The sequence below is a fragment of the Phoxinus phoxinus genome, assembly GCF_949152265.1.
Source record: "Phoxinus phoxinus genome assembly, chromosome: 2".
NCBI classification, from domain to species: Eukaryota; Metazoa; Chordata; class Actinopteri; order Cypriniformes; family Leuciscidae; genus Phoxinus; species Phoxinus phoxinus.
In genome coordinates this window covers 31,794,777-31,818,567 of record NC_136877.1, presented here as the reverse complement: position 1 = coordinate 31,818,567, position 23,791 = coordinate 31,794,777, and the positions used below count along the sequence as shown (strand labels likewise).

General features: G+C 38.1%; 1 protein-coding gene across 3 annotated transcripts in view; it reads right to left on the bottom strand.

The window, feature by feature from the left end:
* fto (FTO alpha-ketoglutarate dependent dioxygenase) overlaps positions 1 to 22,320 on the bottom strand; it is a 177,003-nt gene extending 154,683 nt beyond the window's left edge. For all 3 annotated transcript variants that reach the window (XR_013796718.1, XR_013796719.1, XM_079605422.1), the window contains exon 1: positions 22,211 to 22,320. Coding sequence is in view for 1 of the 3 variants with exons in the window: in XM_079605422.1 (XP_079461548.1) it covers positions 22,211 to 22,288 (78 nt within the window). In the remaining 2 variants the exon portion in view is untranslated. The remainder of the gene's footprint in view (positions 1 to 22,210) is intronic.
* Between the last annotated feature and the right edge of the window lie 1,471 nt (positions 22,321 to 23,791).

Below are 23,791 nucleotides of genomic sequence, written 5' to 3'. Positions count from 1 at the left end.
CCGTACTAAAGTGGAAATGTAGTCAGAGTTTCAGGATCTCTAAGTAACAGGAAAGAGTTTCCATCATGTTACAAAGATGTGAACACCGCAGAGGAGGTTTAGCTGACAGCCAGATGATCCATGTGGCAAACTCACGGTTAGCTCAGCTCAAACAGGACGGTCCTATGGAAACAGGCACCACATTATTGACCATTTAGATTTGGCCGACTAGTGAAGCCGTATGAAAAGTCTGGAAACGGTTCCATTGTTCCAAAGTCATGGGTTTATGGTTAAACACACAAAATAAGGTCTGTTGTTACCACAAGCTCAAGATCATTTTACACTTAATTCCATGCCTGACACCACAAGAGGGCAAAAGGGTATATTCCCCTTCTCAAATCTGATTTGTGCCCCCTCTGTCAATTTTTCCTAGGTATAGGTAACCATAAAGTTTACTCTCTTCTTCTCCCAGTTCACAGACCTCTTACTTGTATGTGTTTATGGGAGAAGTATGAATTTACGTGAAGTTAAACAAACAGATCCAATGCTGGCATATCCCGAGTCAACTAACATGATCACTGTAAAGGTGGTAAAATGACAAAACACATTCACTTACACAATTGACAATCTGCATATAAAAAATAGTTAATGATATATAGTTAACAAGTTTGTGAATATTTTGAATAAAAGAAAAACTAAATAAAAGCAATACATCTGTCATACAGCGCTATTGTGGCTGTGGTTCTGCCCCCTCACACACACGCCGGTACATGATGGCCCCCTTAAGAATCATGAATGCCTTCTATGTGTCTTGAAAAAGGCGGTTGCTAGCAAATGGCTAAATAGGACTACTGAGGTTGTCAGAGACATTTAACATCATTACACAGAACAGGAAAAAGCACCTACTCAGTCTGCTATTACAGTCTCTTTGTGCTTATACTTGCGCTTTTGCAAACTATTCTAACTCCGTTTCCAACGTATAGATTTTAAATAATGATTGAAAGAGTTGTCAGAAGCTTAGTGGTGACGTTGAAGTTGTGCGTGTTCATTAATAGCCTAAGTTTAGCTTTTAACTTCTGCTGATTGCATTTAGGCTTCAAACGTTCAATCTTGATGAACAAAAACTTTTGTTGATCACAAAGCCTATTTTCTGCAATAATCCAAAAGCCTGTAGAAAAATCCTGTTTTTTGTTTTTTCAAGGGAACCAGGGTAATGCTAATTTCTGGGTTTGCCTACAAAATGACACCCTGCAGTTCTTCTGTTGTTATTAGTTTAGTTATAAACAGGACATTACATTTGCTGAAGAACAACTGAGTGGTGTTTGAAATTGACTTTGCCAACGCAACGCCAACATGTGGCCCGGTGAACATTTATCGTGTGCTCTTCCGTTGGTCTGGAGGTAATAAACCTGAGAGTAAGCAAATACTACTTTGTTATCTCAAAGAGAAGACTGACAGTAAACAAAGACATTTACCATAATCCCTGCTAGAGCACCCCTAAATGGCAGTTGCTGAGAATGCAACATACTTGCTATGAATAGGCATTTTGTAACAATGCACAAAAATGAAATTTGCACAGAAGTATTTGCATTCACATAATTCTCGGGCAGAGTACAAACTGTACAGTTTAATAGTAATAGTTTTTTTAACCCCAGGTATGTGCATTAGTACCACTAATTACTTTAAGAATTTCTGAAATGTTTGGTTAATATATATATATAACAAAATAAATATACAATTATACTATATATGTAAAGTTAATAATAAATAAGAATATTTTTTTCTTTTTTGAGGGACAAAGTTGCTGAAAATGTCTCTAAAAGAAGAGTTGGTAACACTTTAGTTCAGGGCCCAATTCTCACTATTAAATACTTGCTTATTAGCATGCGTTTTATTATATATAGGCGGTTTATTACTTATAAAGCACATATTAATGCATTTTTCTGCATGACCTTCTACATTCATTAATCCACAATACCTAAATGTAACAACTTACTAACTATTAATAAGCCGTAAGGAGTACTGAGGCAAAAGTCGTAGTTAGTTGTAAGAATTGGACCCTTATCTAAAGTATTGAGACTAAAGACTGTAGAGTTTTTTGTATTATTCCAACTTTAAACAGACCCAAAAAAAAAAAAAAAAAATAGTTATGCCACGGCTCCAAAACTATAGAAATTTAATGACAGACTGACAGAGTGATAGTTATTCCAACTTTGCAAATTTACAGTAACATTTTACAGTTATTTTGTCCCAAAAATTAAAGCTAGGTTAGAAACCGACACAGAGTTTAAAACTACTAATGTGTCAACTAAGACATGGATCATCTATTAGCTTTAAACACAGTACATATATTACACCTGCTTAAAACACACACCCAAGCAACTCACACACTCTCACACATCAGAAGCTTTAATGTCACACGACACTTCGCATGTCTTTTCCAGTTACTCTCATTCACTCTCTCTGGTAAGGTCTTTAGCAGGTGTAAGCCTGCGACTGAAGCCCAGGTTCTCGAATCAATCACTTGAAAGTATTTAAAAATGCACACAGGAGAGTTGCTCCGCTGCCTGCCTGACGCACAACACACAGCCCTTGAGCTTAAGTGCTTTTCAGGGTGTGTGTGTGTCGACATCTATTTCACACCAGTCCTCATCCAAAGCAGAAAAAGATGTTTCTGTGACCGATCACGTCACAAGCTGCCAGGACAGGAGAAAGAGGAGCGAAGAGAGGTCAAAGGTCAGACGCACTGATGGAGCTACACTCACACAAGCAGAAAAACACACAGGCACTGGGTTAGTCTATGCCACACTAGTCACTGTGTTAGTTAGCAAACATCAATGTTAGGATTATGTTGATGGAAAGGACAGTTTAGCATTAACCTGCAGATTAGATGACACACGTTTCGGTTTCACAAAGTTTGTTCTGATTCAAGTGAAACTCTATACACTACCGTTAAAATTTGTGGGTCAGAACTTTATTTTTTTATTAAAGAAATTGATACTTTTATTCATCAAGAATACATTAAATTGATCAAAAGTGGGAGTAAAGACATTTATAATGTTAAAAAAGTTTTCTAAGGAAAAAAGGCTGTTCTTTTGAACCTTCTATTCATTAAAGTATCATTAAAAAAATAAGAAGCACGATGGTTTTCAACATTGAGCAATGTTTCTTCAGCAGCAAATCAGCATATTAGAATGATTTCTGAAGGATCATGTAACACTGAATACTTGAGTAATATGCTGAAAATTAAGCTTTGACATCACAGAAATAAATTACAATAAGAAACAGTTATTTTAAATTTAAATAATATTTAACAATATTAATGTTTTTACTATATTTTTAATCAAATAAATAGTAGTGTACACATTACAAAGAGCTGAAAATGAACGGATGAAGGATATTATGCTATGTTATGTTATGTTATGTTATAAAAAGTGTCATAAAATAACATTTTTAGACATGGATATTGCAATATAACAATACCAGTGAACTCTCGCATTTCACGATACCAAAACACGAATCAGCTATTGAGTAAATATTTGAACTATTTATTTCTAATTAATAGTTAGCTTTTCAAGAATAACATGTAAATTCAGAGTATTTTTTTAAATACATAAACACTGCTTAAAAAAAAAAAGATAAATAAGAAATAAACGCTTCATTTAACCATGACATTTTTAAATCCAAAACTATTTTGATCGTACCAAATTAGCCTTCACTATATACAGTTCCATGGTAATTTTTATTATGTATTATTTTAGTATCATGCGAATAAGGCAATTAATCAGCACTATGCTATGACTACTGCACTATGGATGTTTGTATCGGCTGAAGAGGATTAGGATATTTAAGAGTGGTTTAACTCAGTCTGTCCTTCGTCCTGGGGAGCAGTCAAGCACTTCAGTTACCCATCAACCCTCATTTCTATGTCTCAATATCTCGCTTTCCTTCTCCCCTTCCCTTCACCTGTTCAAGCTTCCAGTTTGTCTCTTTTACTTTCTTTTTCTCTTTTCTTTCGCGATCCCCCTTCTAGCATTCCGCCTACAAAATCAATATCCTGCTGTAAAGTGCAGTGAGCCCCAGGGAGGAGGCTTGCTGATGTGGAGGGCAGTGGAAGTTGTGCGTCCTCCAGGGCTCTCCAACGGACATGGAGTCAAGGACAGTGTCCGGCCTAGACCTGCCGCCCCTTTCTCACCCACTCTCTCTCTCTTTCCTCTGCAGGAAGGATCAATAAGCGGGTGAGGCGTTAAATTTCAGCTAGCGGGAGCGTCACGCTCGTTTGGCCCAGCTGAGTGATGGAGCATGCTTGCCCCGCTCGGAGCGTTTCAAGCTGAAAAGAACAGGAGCTGGGATCTTCCTACAATAAACAACTCAATAACATTTAGGCACACTGGTGTGTGATGTTTTAAAAGCGTTCCTGTCAACCTGAGCTAAAGAATGTGTTTCTGTGTGAGGGACTGTGCTAGACTCACATCTGAAAATCCCAGCATGACACACTGATTACTCTGTTCTTGGTAGTTCAAACAATAAATCAGATCATTTTACCACTGCTGTCAGCTGTTCCCTGGCACTGTGAATCAAGACATGGGTATCGCTTTGGTATCCTATTGTACAGCACAAACAGAGCTGTGTGTGATCAGAGTCAGACTGTTTCATTGTTGAATTTTAAAGTGTAATTTATTCCTATCCTGTGATGGCAAAGCTGAATTTTTAGCATCATTACTCCAGTGTCACATGACCAGAATTTTGTTTAGCTTACGGTTCAAAAGTTATTATTATAAACGTAGATGGAAATTTGGACAGTTGGTGGCGCTAGAGGGATTGAGTTAGAGACTACAGCATTGATGTGGCTAATGTTCACACATTCCTCTATCTGTGTGCCAAATTTCATAAATTTCCTACAAGCGGTTCTAAGGGGTGCCATAGACTCAAGAGCAGAAGAAGAAGAAGACGACTAACAATTACAATCAGGTCCCTACGTACCTTCGGTGCTTGGCCACTAAATAGAAATCTTTTGAACATTACAAATGGTATCCTGTATAATCAACAGCATAATCTGAGACCGAATTCATTTCATGTGTAAGCAAATTGTCATTAAATATACCCAAATTAAGAGTTTGTGAATCGGAACTGAATCGAAGCAGAAAATGTGTATAATCGATACCTAAACGTGCAAGTTCATATTCCACAGTCTATAGCCCAGGCCGCTCTCTCTTTCCCAGTGCTGGACTCCTCTCACGTTTTGATGATTTCTAAACGGATTCTGGGAGGACGACTTGTCTGAACAGCATTAGCCAAATCCAAGAGACATGGCAGGAGGAATCTGCCTTTTTTAACTCGTCAGGATGAAATCTTGTTGCTTTATTTACTTCTCCTTCAGTCAGGGTGAACAAAGAGAATATTCTACCAGGGACTGAATAACTTAATCCTCTTTCCTCCCTCCGGCAGAAACTCGGGCAGTGACAGACAGATTAACACAGATGATGTTTGCAAACCCACCCATTTGAAAATGTAATTGCTGGTGGCATATTGAACAGTCTGCTTAAGCACTTAAGTTCATATGAGACCAGTGAAACAGAAGTGACACTAACACGATCCAGTTTGTGTGTGTGGGAGAAAGCATGTGGGGTGTGTTTTGGAGCGGCTCGCTCACCAGCGATCTGGAACACCGTTACTGTCATGTGCCCAATGTACTGTGCCACTAAGAATTAGAGCCAATCAGAAGGGTTAACAGGGCGGAGCGGGCGGGTCATGCTCCTGGGCTCTTTACAGCATCACAGATGCAAGAGAAGCCATCATAGAGTAGCATCACCCTATAAAAAAAACTAAACTTTAACATCTGCTGAGAGAGAGGGAAGTAAAAACAGATACATTCATGATGTCCAGCTGCCACCTAGTGACAAATCTCTGGCCCTATAGTGAGTGTCTCAAAGCAGGAATGGCTGCAGACGCCCATGTCTCCATTAAAGGGATAGTTCACCCCAAAATGAATATGCTGCCATCATTTACTCACCCTCAAGCTGCTCCAAACCTGTATGAGTTTCTTTCTTCTGTTGGACTCAAAAAAATATATTTAAAAGAATGTAATCAAACTGTTGAAGGCACCCATTGACTTCCATAGTAGGAAAAAAAAATACAATGAAAGTCTATGGCGTCCATCAACTATCTGGTTACCAATATTCTTCAAAATATCTTGAACGAAATTCATACAGGTTTGGAACAACTTGAGGGTGAGTAAATGACGACAGATTTTTCATTTTGGGGTGAACTATCCCTTTAACACTGCCTCTTATATAGTACATACGCTTTTTTAATTTTTAGTTAAAAAGTTTTAGTTTATGCTAGTTTAATTTTTTTAACATTTTAGGTCTCAGGTAATCCAATCTCATATGGTCAGCCAAGAGATTGCTGTTAATACATTTAAAAATCACATTTTAAGTCGGCATGAAATAAAATGATCCATTTTCTAAATGCATGTTATTGTGAACGATTCACCCATGCATACGTTTATTTTTTTATTTTTTTGACTTTGCAATTTTTAAAAGAAAAATGTCATAACTCAATCTTCCAGTGAAACGACAGACATCTCTCTGGTGACAGACTTCAATAATTTAGTCCACTTAAACCCCAGCCCTTTCTCAGCAACTGATGGAAAGAATCAAGTGCCGTCCAACTTTTTTTTTTTTCTATAATACATTCACTCGGATGTACATCACAATCTGGCGCTACTTCCCTTACATCTCGACTAATTAATAAATCATAAACAAGAAATAATGATACGGCCTATTAAAACAAAATTGAAAATTTACACTTACCCACAATAGATCCTTTATTAGTCAAATTTGACTTCACCAAACTTGAATTTACAAACACAGTAGAACACAAAACTTATTCAAATCAGTAACAACTAATGAAGCGATGCAGCTAATCATGAAATAAGTGACAAATTGTAAATAAAGCTCAACATGAATCATTCATGTAGACACATGGTCAAATCTACTACTAGTTCACAAGACACTGCTATATTCAGACTGCAGACAAAATAGCCCAAATACAAAAATGTTTTGCTCATATGCGACTCAGATCTGTTTTTTGTTTTTTTTAACAGTATGAACAGTACAAACCTACAATCATTTAGTCCACTTAAACATCCGGCATTCCTTACAATCGACTGCATGCTCACATTCAGATATACCTCTGTCCACTCAACAACTGATGAAAAAACACCAAGTTTCATCCTACTTTTTTTTTTTTACAAAGAAAACTATTTGACAGAAACTTTGCATCATCGTCTGCATCCTCTTTATCAGTTCAGTACTGCGACTGACCAGTTCACACACAAATTCGATACTGGCCAATGGCCACAAACAGACACAACAAAATAAGATCTGAGCAATAAATCAGAATCGAGCGCTAAGACTTTTCAGTGTGAACATAGCCTTTTTACGCCTGAATTTAGTAGCCTACTGTCCACTTGTGACTGGATCCCTTAAATCAAATGGTAAAACTACGGCCTTAGTTGAACTCCTCATGTTTTATCAAACAAAAAAAAGGCACATTGTCCGAGGGCTACAAGTGTCTCGGCATCTCCTTTGCTTTGTGAGTCAGAGATCAGACATAAGTCCCTTATGAGGCAGCAGAGAGATGAGGAAATAATGATGAGTGCAACGGCATCCCCTTTAGCCTCTCTCTCCAACTGTCTCCTGTTCTCCATGATGAAGATGGAAGTGAAGCTAAGAGCGCTGTCACCCTCCTCTGGTTAACACACACAGACCGAGGGGATAAATCATGGCTGTAGAGTCGGGATGAACCATGTGTCAGCATGGGTCAGCCACACATTACACTCTCTTCAAAAACTATTCATCTTCAGTGTGTATTCAGCGGCTAGAAATAATTACTCCTACTGACCTGCGTAACACCACATGACCAGTGGTCAAACCAGCTCATCTGGGTGGAGAGGGGTGGGAGTGAATTATGGTCCTGTGGAGAGCAAAGGATGTGCCACTCAAACACACACGTTGTTTTTGTGTGCGTGTCTAATATATATTCTTCAACCGGGGGTCCGCAACCCCTAGATGGTCCGCAGTGGTACTGCAAGGGGTTAGCCTATTAATGTTTCATCACAAATTACTTTTTTTCTTAAAAAGATTAAAACATGGGTAAAAAAACAAAGTCAAGTTTAAATTGAAGCACCCTGAAAGCACCCTGAAACAAAAGCAAGAGCACCCTCAGTTGATACTGTAACAATATCATATTTGTGTTTTTGCGCTCTGGAGAGTGTGAAATGTTCATATTTACAGCATGTTTTTGAGCGGTGAGAAATGCAGCCAATTACAGACATGTTTGTTGATCTCTATGAATGTAATGGCCAACCAGAGGTGTTTATGTTAGAATCCACTCACCGCTCAAAATGCATGTTTTTGTTCAGTGCCGACTCGAGTCATGTAGGCTCGCGAATTCTCTCATTAACAAACAAAGACACAATGCAAGTAAGAGAATCATTATGCAGTCAGTGCATACACCTTGCCTGTCTCACAAAAATGGCCGCCGAGACCAGAAGTATACGGGTAAACTCTTTTCCGGTGAAAGCGCTAGCAGTAGGAGAATAAATGCGGAGACTAAAAGCGGTCAGTCATGTTGCGTACCTTTTTATGTTTCAACTCAAAGAAGAAACAACCCTATTTATCATTTCACAGCTTTCCTTGCGACGAAATGTTGAAAAAGTGTTGGATTTGGGCTATATGAAGAGATGCACTTTTTTGTGTGCTAAGCACTTCATGGACGATGAAGTCTGTGTACGAGAGTCCGGACGTAGATATCTCACACCGCAGGCCATGTTTTGCAGGTTTTTAATGGAACAACTGGAGTAAAACCCTGCCTTCTGTTCAATATTCCATTTCACTTGGAAATGTGTCACAACACTGGAGAAAAGTCGTTTGCAACTTCCGGTTCACGCAGACTTTAACTGTTGGCAAATTAAAATTATTTGTATAAGTTGTTTTATGTAACTTTCTTTCCCTTTTTTCTTTTTACCTGGGTGCGGGCCATTTGCCAAGCCTGTTGTTTGCTTGTGCAAGCAAGGGCAGCTGGAACATTTATTAAACGTGTAGAATACCTTCCAAACAGTTATAGTATTATAAAATCAGACGTTCATGATATAAAAAAGAAACATATTAGAATAACTTTTCAAATTGAGTGAACACGGAGGAATTTTCCGTGAGCGGGACTATAATAATCCACAATATAATACTCCACAATAATGTGCAGTTCTGATCTATATATTAATTTGCATTTAGCAGTTTATCTGCAAGAATTTTAATATTCATGCATACTTAATAAACCATGAGATTCTGTTGTTTTCACAGTATTATTACTTTATTCTTAAGTTTCTTACTGTATTCACTGTGTAAAGCACTGTATAGCTGTATAATCTTACTGTAGATTCAATACATTCAGGGAAAATATTAGCCTACTGTAAATCTAAACACAGTACTAAATGACCACGGAAAAACAACCACACACCAGGTCTGCGACCATCATGAAGATTGAAGCCCACAAGAGTATTGTAGGTTAGGCTAACTTTTATTTATAGATCTTTTGATCATTTTAAATGTTTTATTCTGATGTTGTTTGCAATATATAAAGCTACGTTTTAGATGTTTCCATAATAATATTTGAGCAAGCGTTACATTTCCGAGTTAAAACTGTGCTAACGGGCCTTTTCCTCCCGCATCGTCTGAAGATGAAAGGCGTAGGAGTGTGTTAAATTGGAAGGTATACCTAAAACACATGTATCATTAATTGTCTTGTATATATTATTCTAATGTTATTTGCTCAATTTCCCAGTAAAGCTGTGCTAAATAGTATTTTCCTCCTGCAGCGACGCTGGCAGACCGGCCGGTCCATCGTGAGACAGGCGGGAAGTTTTAAACGGTTTAAGACAATATTAATTCACTGTTGTTGTATACTACTAATCAAGTACATTAACTTTTATTTTTATATTACCAACATTTATTTTCCACTGGCACAATGTGTTACTGTGATTTTACTGGTATGGATATTAATAATATTTTGTTCATTGATGACATTATGGTTATTTAATATGCTAGTAAATCTGTATTTGATTTAAGTTCAGCTATTAAATGTAAAAGATGAAACATGAATAAAGCTGTTGATGTGAAGTAATAACTTGTGTTATTGAATATATAACAGGAAAATAAATTAAAAAAACAGTATATGTACTTTATTTTACAGAATGCATAAAACTAATGTTGTTAGTTTTACAGTAATTTTACTGTGGTAGCCTATAAAATACAGAAGCTTGGTGGCTATTATTAGTGCCTGGATAATATAAGCAGAGAATAGCCTAGTTTTATAAATGTAGCCTACATTAATATAAATAAAACAAATGCTAGATTTACAAATCTTAATAACTGTGGGAACACATCACAGTCTGTGAAAAGACTAGAGTCCATTGAAGTGATGTCAGGACACTGTCACAAAAGCAGGTAGCCTATTGCTTGACATAAGTATTTTCCTCTGAGCTGACAGGCCAGATGCACGTTTAATTAGCACAAGGGAAACCAACACACACACACACACACAGCAGGCTAATCAGGTGTCACTGCACTGTTTGATCAACACAAGAAAAGTTGTCACAAATCCTGACAGAGAGGGGGAAAAAACAAAGCTAATGTAATGATAACGCAAGAGAAACAAAGCAAGTTAGCCCATTAGCACTAGCAGATATACTTATACTCTCTCATTTCAACACACATATGTGCAAAAGACTATAGTGCACGGACACAGCAATGTTACAGCCTTCTTCCTGCTCACAAACCACAGCTACAAATAATTGTAATTCGATTTAGGAAGTTCTACTGACACTGAACACAGAAAGATATTTCTTCCTCCCCATATCGCATGTGAACTGTGACTTGCTTAATAATGTGGAACAACCTCTTTAGGGCTTTCCCATTTGCCTAAGAAGACCTGATAGATACCAGATTTGATACCAGTGATCTAAAAGAGATGAGGACTAAAACAAACTTTCTTTGAAAAACTAAAATCTGAATGTTAATGTACTAAAATACTGATTCACTTGCATACTATTTTGGAACACAGTGCATACTGCAAATAAAACTTGTAAATAAGCAATATTACCAAACAAAATAAAATAGCACAAAATTTTAAATAAATAACAAAACTACTATAATAAACGAAGAATAAGACTATGTGTAAGTAATAAGTTCAGTGATGGAAACACATCAGACAGCAGACCACTCACTGTCCCATCAGAGACCCACATCTAAACATGCACACAGACTCAATTCTCTAGTGTTTACCTCTCTTTTACTGTCTTCCTGAATACATTAGCTAGCTGAAAAACACACACTAGAGTGACAGCAGCGACACTTCCTCCCCATCGCCATGGCAACCCAGATTATCACGAATGAGCGGGAGGGAAGAAAGGATGATACATAAATTAATTAAAGTTTAAAAAAAAAACACAAGTAGAGAATTAAAGTTGGTACATCTGTCAGCGACTCAGCTCTGCTCGCTAATACTTGTGTTGGAACATTTATACCCTTGAAGTAAATGATCCGCTGTGTAATTGGCAGCGGAGGAGAGGAGAGAGGGATGATGCGGATCCTGGAAGAGCTGATAAGGAAGCTCTCTTTCTTCAGAACCAGGAAAAGAGAAGAAATATGTTTAAAAAACCTTGCCGCTTAATCCCCATTGTCATCATGGAGCAGGGGACGCCATTACAAACAGAGATATCCGACCGAAGCTGTCTGAGTGTGAGGAACAGAAGACAGTGTGTGTGTGTGTGTGTGTGTGTGTGTGTGTGTGTGTGTGTGTGTGTGTGTGTGTGTGTGTGTGTGTGTGTGTGTGTAATATACATTTCCTGGATTAGTCCAATCCATACGTGCCATCAGTCAATGGCGAGTAGGCCTGTCAGAGTGTCAACTACACAAAAACACACACACCACGAATTAAGAAAATGTCAGACAATCTATGTGTGACAATGCGATTAAGCAAAAATGTGTTCCGAAACCCGTATACTGCTCAAACACACACATACACAGTAAGAAAGTATCAGAGAGGGATTATGTTCATAATCACAGTGTGTCATACTGATCTGGCTGTTTATAAGCAAAGATTATTGTATACGTCAGCTTTAAGTGTGTGACAATGGCCTGCAGAGTGAGTACGTGTGTGTGTGTGGCCCAGGTATTCTCATTATGGAGACAAAAATGTACCCACAAAGATGGCAATATCAGAAATCCTTGTCTTTATGTTTTTTTTGTCTTCATGAGGAAAACAGCTTATACTAAATTATGTTTTTTGAAAATGTAAAAAACCATAAAGTTATCTTTAAAAAAAACTGAAAAGTTGCATTTAAAAAAAATAATGTAATGTTTTACATTTACACCATAGCATAACACCAGGGTTACATTTTTTAATAAGTAATTTGCATTTCTTACAAAATTGTTGATATGGTTACACCAAAACTGTAAAATATTTCCCTATGGAAACTATGAAGGAGTAACAAGTCAACAGCAAAAAAATACTGCTTTAATTTAACAGAAAATACACATTATGTGTATAACTGAAAAACTACCAAAGCATTATTTTCCATAAATGTAACAATATTAGGAGTAATGTAACAATAATACGCATTACTGTTAAGAACATTCCTCAAAATATATTTATATTATATCTGAAATATCTAAACTAGTAGTTCTCTGATGCTTGTTGTGACCCATAAATTGTATTGAAAGAATAATTTGACTTTTAAATCAGTGATCTCAAACTCAATGCCTGGGCCACAGCTCTGCACAGTTCATCTCCAACCAGCTCCAACTCACTGCTGGATGTTTCTAGTAATCCTGAAGACCTTCATTAGCTGGTTCAGGTGTGCTTGATAGGGTTGGAGAAAAACTGTGCAGAGCTGTGGCCCACAGTCACACAGACTCATATTTTATTTAGGGTCCAGTAGTAATTTATCGACAAGAACAAAAAAAAGTCAAAACGATCTAAAGTAAAATATTCCGACAGTGTGTCGAAATTGTGACTCCTTTGCTACTGGTTTCTTTCATCAGGCTCTAAAGTGTTAAAATACAATTTCTAAAAGCAAAAAAAGCCAATAACTTGATGTGTTAATGCATTATTTACACCATTGATTATAGTTTTACTTACATACGTTTAAAACTTACTTTAAAACTTTTTTTAAAAAAGATTTCAAAAGAAAGTTTGGCTTTTGGAGTTTACCAAAAAACCTAAGTGCATAAACATCCCCCTCAAACAAAGCATGATGGGACAGACGACATCCATTCAGCCAGTCTCGCTAGGAGAACAGGACACTGACGTCTGCTCATCACCATAACAGCTGAACTTGAACCACCAACCTTGGCTGATCTCATCTAAATAAACAACAGGAGAGACGAGAGGTCTGGCCCTATCACAAACACAGAAAAAGAGAGCGAGAGAGGAGGAAGAAGAGCATATGATAGACAGCAAAACAGAGCAGCTTTCTTTATGCAGCCCTGATCATGTGCTTGACAGTAGTTCAGGGTGAACTTACAGCTGGATGACCAGGGGCAGAGACTGAGAGAGCGAGAAAGACAGCCAGAAACAGAGAGAGAGTTTTGACAGTAAAATTACCACAAGCATACCAATGAGCGCTCAATAGGCCACCGCTCACAACCAAAAGTGTGTGTGTGTGTGTGTGTGTGTGTGTGTGTGTGTGTGTGTGTGTGTGTGTGTGTGTGTGTGTGTGTAGTGGTAAAGGCAGAAGAGACAGTAATGAGAGGCCAGTGTCATGCATCAGTGGTCATTCAAGCGCTCACTCTTGCTCTCACATTCACTCCTCCTGCACCTCACCTTGAAACAAGAGCATCACAAACTAGACATTTGACAAGGTGTCATTTAACCTGTTGATATGGTGATGCCACTCTTTCAAAATGCCAACAAAAGTTGTGACGAAGTGAAGAAAACAATGGCCTTGTACATACTGCAGCTAAATATGGATGTCACTCCTATTTCTGAATGTTCATTGCTGTTCACTTCACAAAGAGTTCAGTCCATTACAGGAATGACAACCGCATTCTAACTGAACTTACTCCTGAAAAAAATCAGAAAGTGAGGTGTAAGTGACGATTCAATGTACGTTAAATACTCGCTCAGCGCCTCGTTACGCTCCTGGCGTTCTAAAAACGCGGCGCTCCCATTGAAAACAATTGAAAAATAAAGCCAGCCGCGTGAAAAAACGCTTTGGTGGACACACGGCCTTAGTGACGATTCAATTCTTCAAATTTACCGGTAACTGGTAAAAAAAAACAGCTAGGACAAGCGAACGATTTGAAAAATTGATTGACATGGAAAAACAGCTCCAAACCAGTTAAACAATTGTTATCCATGTTTTTAGTTCACAACTGTGAGAAGTCAAAATGTTGCAATGGTTATCTCAATCATCCCAATTACACACACACACACTTTAACAGCATTTCTGCAGTTACATTATATTTTGATCATCATATTAGATATTAATGCATTTCAAACAACCACCAAAGCCTCATTTTCAATCCAAATGTGAAAGATTTATTTTCCAAACTGATTGAACACAAATCCCGTCCTACAGCTGATTTCAATGGTCAACTCAATTATGCAATAAATAACCCATCAAGAAAAGTTCAGATTTCAGATAAATCAGGGTTTTCTAATGATTTGCAACCAAACCATTTTGATGACCATTGACTTATATTGTTTAGACAGTCTTTTCTTTAAAAAAAACTTTTTACATTTTACAGAAGAAAGAAATACAGGTTTGGAAGTGAGGGTGAGTAAATGCCAGAATATTATTTTTTGGTTGAACAAAGATAGGCATTAATTTTACACTAAACAAATAATACGATCACGGTTTAAAAAAAAAAAAACACTTTAGAACAATATCTTTAATGTGAGGATCAATTTCCTTGAGCATTCAACATATTGATCAATCAACCCATCAGCAACAGCAGGTAAAAATCTAATTCATCTGAGAAGCCTCTAAAAGCCTCTTGGTTCTCCCTCTAAACCCATTGCCTGTGCGCACCCAGCGGTAGGTTGGCAGGGCAGGATATATTTTCCTGTCTGGCGCATGCAGACATAAAGCACAGCCTTCCAACTGGCACAACTATGGGGCAGTACCTCGTCACCCATTGGGCATCCACACACACACACACACACACACGCCAGGTGCTTAGGCCCACTTTCACTCCACTCATTTTTAGAACATAACTTATGATGTACAAATTAAGAGTTAGTGTTTACAGGCTCTAGTGAAAGTGGCCTCCTGTAGTTCCAGTGAAAGAGGGACTTTGGACTGGCAATAGGAAGCAGATGTTGGGCAAAGGGCTGCCATTAGCTAGTTTCCCTTTACAAGAAAAGGTGAGCTATTACACAAGAAAATAAATTCACAAATAAACAGCGAAGAAGAGGCCTGCTGTTCAGTAGAGCAGCCAGATGGAAAAATTATAAAGTGATTTTTCTTATTTTTTGACATTCCATGTTATTGCATTATGCAGTGTTTAAAAAAAAAGTAATAATTATATTTCATGAATCATTTATTTATATATGAAAAGAAAAGAAAATAGAATTAGAAGACTGATCACAATGCTTTTTTTTTAACTAATTTGAATGGAGGCCCCTTACGACTAAACTGTTGAAGTCTAGGTTACAAGGTCAATCTTATGTTTATTCAAAGCTTTTCTGAGGTGACCCTATTGTAATTGATCACATTGATTATTGACTATACATCACCACTGATCAGCCAATAGCTGCCAAATCAACCCCTATGAATGTGCCAGACCTCCCCCTTGAGCCATACATATCTGAGGCATGTTTGGGCCTTAGGCTACTTCATGCACTTATAGGCCCCGTTTACACCTGGTATTAAGATGAGTTTTGGTAAATCTGATCACAAGTACGAGGGAGATGCATTCCTGTTTACACCTGGTGTTTTAATCCTTCTCTTTTGCCCACTTTCAATCAACCACTTCCTGATTTCTTTGAGGGGAGGGTCTATGGGCAGGTATTGCGGGTTTTTTCCGGAAAAAATTAGCTTAAGCTATTTACATATGAACGCAACCAGAGACGACTGAAAACCACACAGAGGGCGTATAGCCACAAGACCACACTGAACGCTGTGAGTGTGTGTTAGAAATCAAGAATGGTGAAAGAACATTGTGCTTGGTACGTTTTTGTCTTCACACGAAACTTTGGTTTGACAAACTTTGGCGCTTCCCATAATGTTTACTCATTAGTTCAGTAGGCGGAGAGCAGGGGGTCATTTGTGGCTGTTGGAACACATTCGACCACATGAGCCTTTACACTACAAAATCAAACCTGTCGAAAGTGTTTTCGACTACCTCTGGAAGTGGTCGAAAGTGGACAAGCTCAATGTGTTAGACCCCATTTAACACCTGTATTTAGTGTCGTCCATTTGTGATCGGATTGATATGCATCTTAAACAGGGCCTTATTGTTTTTGAATTGGGTACAGCTGGTCACATAAATGTGAAAGACAAATATAAACCCAATCTACTCTACTACACTACATGCAAATAAAGTATAACAGCCTAATATGTAGCTGCATTTGACAGTGACACGGCTCACAAAACTAAAAATAGGTGGCTTCTCGGATTGCTTTCTGTCTCAAATGCATATTGGATGGCATTGACAGTTCGCCTTTTTGTGATCAGATCTTATGCATAAGAAAGAAAGAAATACCCCTTTTACAAGTGACATTTCAACACAATTCGATTTAAACACAAAACCTAAATGTTAGAATGAAGGTAAAATATAGTGTCAATGACAAATCCCACCTCGTGATTTATAAAACCAATTACAATCTTAGACGTACTATAAAAAGAACATAAAAGCTGAAGAAGAAGAAACAATCCTGAAGCACAACTTTAGAAATGAATATAAAAATGATGACATTATTAAATAGAACCATAAAGAGGGTCAGACATCTAACGGGATGTTCATAATATGGGCCTATAATACAAACCCACATGAATATCTGATAAACAAAGCATGACCATCAGCCTGATCAATATTCTTAGTAAATGCAAATAAGATGTAATGGAAATGAATGATATAACCATAAAAGGCATTAAGGGGATGTGTGTGTGTGTGTGTGTGTGTGTGTGTGTGTGTGTGTGTGTGTGTGTGTGTGTGTGTGTGTGTGTGTGTGTGTGTGTGTGTGTGTGTGTGTGTGTGTGTGTGTGTGTGTGTACCTCTTGATGATATAAAGGTGAAAAGCTTCACAACAAACAAATCAACCTTAATCCACACATTGGATCAATGCGGCTGCTATAGGCCTCAGGGTCGCCTTATATTACTCCTCAAACTTCATATTCACTCATTGATTTGCTTTTCAGAATAGTATATCACTGAGCTCCAATGGGAGAACGGATAGAGACAGGGGCCAGGGTCAAGCACAGCTCGCATACATGTTAGCGTAATATTGATGTCCCAGCAGAAAGAAATGACTAAATATCCAGATCAATATCTAGTTTCCCTGCAACAGCAGAGCAACGAGGTGGGGAAATATAAATATACATCTTTATGACCACAGAAGCCATCATAATGAGAGAGCTGAATGAATGTTTCCCTTAAGGTGAAGTGTTTGATTAGCAGAGGGCAGAGGTTATTGCCGATATGCTGATACAGGAAAACGAGACTGAAGGCTCAGGCCGGGCAGGGGCTGCGGAGATGACAGCAGAACAGGGCTGAGCTGAAGTAAGGCCTGTTCCTACGTGTTAATCGAGCTTTAAGCCATTAGTGATGAAGCGGATTTCATCATCAGGTGCTAAGGGCTTACGGAAGGAAGGAGCATTCATGAAAAAAAGTGTGGAAAGAACGTAAGATAATCTAAGGATGTACCTAGTCACTCATTTAAAGGTTACAAACTGTAAGTAAACATTTTCATCTTAGACACAAACTTTAAAAGTTCATTCAAACATTTTACCTAAAGATGAACCTTGGTTCAGGTGACTTAAACTATCGGTCAAAAGTTTGGTGTCAGTACATTTTTTTATTTATTATTAATACTTAAATTCATACTTTTATTCAGCAAGGATGCATTCAATTTTTACTATATTTTTATCAAATCGTGAGCATAAGACTTGGTGAGCACAAGAGACTTTTTAAAACATTTGAAGGGTAGTGTAATGAAATTTGGGCATAACTGAGGAGTTAGCCATACCTATGCTGCATCAGAGTAAACGACTGAAAGAAATAGATTACTATTGTGCAATAATAAATGTAAACTGGTTACATTTACTGTATAATATATTAAACTCTATATAAAAACAATGTCTGTATAAAATAAATCCAATAATAATAAAAAAAACAGCAATACATTTTTTTTATCTGAGATGAGTTAGGCTAAGTGTGAAAAAAACACACAAAAATCTGCTTCCTCTTTTTTGAAGCCTAGTGTTGTCATATCAGCCATTCTTTAATTGGAAACGGTTTCACCAGGAGTCCAGTAAAACACTTGATCAAGGATCTGGCAAGGCAGGAGTTTTTACTTGCCATTTAGCAGATGGCTTTACCAATGGATATATGGATCAGCCTAGACTTATTTACAGCTCCAAACCATTAGAAAAGACAGCGGCACACTCACGGTTCAACTCAAACACAGACTAACTACCATAAAAAAGGCAGAAGAGCAGATAATGTGTTACCTCTTAATTAAACAAACACCTATGCCTGTACTTAATCACTGAGTCCACTCACTATCCCTCCGTGTATCATAAAACAAAAGACTGACTAAGGGGACATTCAACGACCACCATCCAACCCTCGACCCTTAAATCACAGGCTTTGTGGGGTCTTGTGCAGGGCCTGTGGGAAGGGAGCAGGGTGGGCTGTGGGTGGCAGCAGTGGAAAGACTGACACGGTGCTGTGGCAGTAAGTAATGCGCGTGTGGATTAGCGGTATGATGGCCTGATCAATACCAGCGGTTCCAGCCATTAGGAATGCAGCAGAAAACGACCCCCTATGGCAATAAAGCACAGTGTCCGCCTGCTACTTCATTTGCTGCCTCCATTAGTGTAATGGTATCATTATCAACTGTGGCAGTATTTTTTCTAACACTCCCACCCTCCCTCGTTTCCCTCGCCTGTTTTTTCGTCCTTTCAGATTTCAGGAATCAGAAGTCATGAGCTACACTACACTGCCTCCGTATTTTCTTTCATTTTTTCTTTCTTTTTGCATCACTGGATATAAATCTGCCCCTAGCGCAGCTTGAACACCGGTCTAATTATGTATTCCTGAGTGTGTTTTATGTGGCTGTCCGACACTGTTTCTCTATTATGGACTCATTAATAGGACGTAGGCATACGGTGACGAACAGAGAGGGGGGGGGGGGGGGGGGGGGCAGAAAAGCTGCTGATTACGCCGAAAGTGACACCACCTCCCGCTAAAACACCAGCTCCGACATGACAGCGGCTCGGCATTAGGACCTATAAATCGTTACTTTAACACTAATTTACAGAGGAACATTTTGTGGGAGAAATTGATTAATCAAGACTGGCTGTGTGGCCTCATAATCAGGCCTGAACTGAAGCTAGCTGTTAATTTAACAGAATCGCCAAGGGGAACACAAAACATTTTAATGAGTGTTCAGGAACGAAATAGCCTAAACAGCTTTCTCCAGCAAAACACACGAGCCGAGAAAGCCAATGAGCCGAGAACTCTCTGAAAGATGGGACGGGAGGAGTGAAAGCCTCTGAACATCTGGCAACCCTCGGTGCTCCTCACATACACTGCTGCTGTGAAATAATGAAAATCATTATTTATTTATATTACAATTTTTGTTTATTTAACTACTTTTTTATAAACATTTATTTATTTGAATCAAATGCACTATTCATCACAGTAAAAGCTACTCAGAATATCAGGCAGTCATCAACAAAGTTGTCAAAAGCAACAACGAATGCCAACAAGGTTGTGAGTGCGAAGAAAGGCGAAACATGCTCAACAGATGGAAGGAGGGGAAAAACAAGAAAGCACTTTTCAATTTCATAACTGTGAAGAAAGAAAAACAACAGGGCCCACATCCCTCTTCAAATACAATAAAGAGGCCAAAATGGCATTTATAATTGAATAGGCTAATACTTCAGTGGTATATTTGTGGTCACCCTGGCAACGTTAAAACCAGAAACTCAGATTGTCCAATGTCTCTTGATCAACTATTAAAACAATATTTTCGGGTTGAAGGCCATGTAAGGCTACTTCTAAAAGCATCAAGTCAGTTTTTAATAGGCTATTAGCCAATAGTCTCCCTCTTATAGTGCATGATAATGGAAGTGGTCTTTTTTATCATACACATGTGCCACATATGGTTAGGAAATGCCTGGCAAAGCTGAACTAAGAATAAATATAATTCCTTTTTGGGAAGTAGGCCTATAGTTCACATGCTACACCCTATAGCTGTTGGGCATAAATGCACACGTTTATGGCTGAGACAACAATGCACTCTCCTTTATTTATTATAATGATTAAATGGACATGCATTTTATAACACACACACACCAGTCGCTCAGTCTAGCTGATCTGCGGTTTCTGTCCTGATCCCTTTATTTTTGTGAAGGAGAGAGATAAGTTGTGGCAGGGTAGCAGAGCTGTCAGTCTGTCCGTCTGCTGTACAGACCCAAAACTAGCTGGATCAAGTTCTCAGAGAGACAGAGATTCATCTGGTCCCTGTGGCAGCTGCAATAAAGTGGAGGAACCACACACTACATAGATTCCCTGCTGTCAGACATGATCCAAAAGCATGCATCAGAGAGAGAGAGAGCGGACTAAAACTGAACAAAATAAAGAAAAGGGGCTGGGAAATGAATGGTATGGTTCAGGAACGAGAGAACTGAAAAAAAAATGGGCTGCTGACAAAACTTCTGATAACTAGCCTAGGCCTAACTTTGCTGAAGTCGTGTCGTCTAACAAATCAAACACTTTAAAATGCACACAAAACACCTAATTATTGCATTTTGACAATATCAGAAAGTGACGTCAACTTGTCAAGTACAATTATACATTTAACATGTTTAAATATGCCAGTCTGTTAAACTTTACTTATATCTATTTAATCAATGATTAAAGACCTGGAGTTGGTCCTGGATTTGATTGTTGATGCATTCTGTACCCTTTAGGAGGACATTTGTTTTCTATGAAAACACAGTATAATCCTTTATGACTTCAAACTTGACAGACCTTGTATGGGATACAAAATATATCAAAGTATTATTATTAGATAAGAAATTCACTTAAGGGGTAGGCTATCTGTTGCCTTGATTAGCTAATTTATGATCCTGAAAGAAAACACTATTAATCTCTGGAATACTTGATTCTTATTATTGGTCATGGGTTTGAATGCATGAACTTATAAAAAGTATACCTGCTTGAACGTTCATGTAAGCGAGATGTTTGTAATCTTCAAATTATTTTCTATGTTCTTGTATCTGTTAATTAAGGTGCCATGTGTAATAGGCTAAGGGGGATAACCTAACCCCCTTATAACCAGGGTTTATGTTGTGATAAAGAAAGACCAAGATATATCACTGTACATTCAGGACCAACAAGCTGCATACCATGATGCTTCACAAAATTACACACTGAAAAAGTTACAAGTTCAGATAATCACAGCCGTTATTTCTATTACACCTATGCTAAATTAAAAACACGACCCATTTCATTTCCAGACCAGCTCATGGATGAATCACCAGTCAAATCCGAAAACACGACACATGCGCTTCAAATAATTTGTCAAATAAATTAGGAATAGTTGGTGTAGCAGATACACCTACAGAGTGACAAACACATGGACACGCGTCTTCCCTTTACTTCATTCATTAGCACCATGATTGAAAGCACTGTAATGCCGCTACACAAGCCATTCCAGCAAAGTCAGTGTGTGGCAGTCATCAGAAAACACTCCCCCCGCGCTGTGCCTCAACACACACTCGTGTGTGCCGGGTGACTCTGTACAGAGAACTCTTGCGATAAAAGAAAGCAAACATTACAGGAGCAATCAGCAGCTTCACATGCGCACTTCAAATGAACACACAGCACCAACCGGCGAGTGCAATACCGCAACGGACACGCTGTACGTTATATTACAAACTCCACAACTACATGTGGTGCTTGGCGAACTGAGAGAAAACTACAAGCGATACCTTTCTCCTCTTTTCCCTCTCAGTGTCATCCGATCTTTTCATGTTCCTGAAGTACTGTTTACGCTGCCTCGGTTTCATAGAGCGCCTTGCTGGGCTATGTAGTCTTCAGATTGTGCCGTTAGCGTGTGAAATTTTCTTGAGCATATTTAAATATACACTTAGCGATGTTTATGAATTTACAGGAAATGTGAATGGCAATGAACACGTTTTTGTTATTTTATAAAAGTGTTTTATTTTTAAGCCGTACCTGGCATTCCGGCTAGGACTGCATTTCCCAGAATCCTCACGCCAGGAAAACCACGCTTGTAATTTGAGTAGAACCGGAAGTGGATATGGGTTAAAAAGCTTCGCAGTTGTGTTGAGAGAGGTTTGTAATATATATTATGCTCATGTAGTGCTAGATGTGATGTTAAAAGATGGATTGTTTTACTAAATATGTCATATTAATAATATGTAACTATCTGATAAAGTGACGTGCCCTGCAGTGAGTAATGGGAAACTCAGTTTAGAATAGAGTTCAAGATATAACCAAGTGGTTCGAACTTTTTTTATATGCATATTCAGAAAGAATAACGTTACGTTATAAATATCACAGTATTTGGACCAGGTTTTGTGACCTTTCTAGTAGTATTTAAATAAATGCAACATAAATAATGAAAACAAATGTTCAGTATTTGTGTGTGTGTGTGTGTGTGTGTGTGTGTGTGTGTGTGTGTGTGTGTGTGTGTGTGTGTGTGTGTGTGTGTGTGTGTGTGTGTGTGAAAAATACAAAATATTCATGCATAATTACAATCTACATTTCACTGAACTTTTGATTACACACATAGCCTATATAGGGAGAGAGAGAAACATTTAAAAATGCTTATTCTTAAAAAAAAAAAACATTTAGCCTAATCTTATTGGGACTAGGCTTTGCAACATTTTCAAGAATATCTAAATACAATAAAACAAAGGCAAGGCAAGTTCATTTATATTGCACATTTCATACACAATAGTAGGCCTAATTCAAAGTGCTTTACATAGAAGTAATAAAAAAAATAAGACTAACTAAAACAGTTTCAAATAAAAATAAAATAAAATACAGTGCCAACAGTCGGACGAACAGTGGCACAGTGCTCATTGTGTTTTGAGTCTGGATTTGAATGTGACTACTGTAGGAGCACATCTGATCTCTTCTGGAAGCTGCAGCTGCGGCTGGCATAATCTAAAAGCGGACTCACCATGCTTAAAGTGAACCGTTGGTATTTCTAGCTGATGTGATCCTAATGATCTGGGACTGGGTGATCTGTTAGGGATATATTCAGTGATCATATCTGCAATGTATTGTGGTCATAGGCCATTGAGTGATTTATATACCAGTAATAATACTAATAAATAATAATAATAAAATCAATCCGAAATGTAACTGGGAGCCAGTGTAAAGACCTGAGGACTGGTGTGATGTGTTCATATTTTCTGGTTCTGCTCAGAATCCTGGCAGCAGCGTTCTGTATGAGCTGCAACTCTTATTGATTGTTTTTGGGAAGGCCAGTGAGGAGTCCATAACAATAATCCACCCTGCTGGTGATGAAAGCATGAACA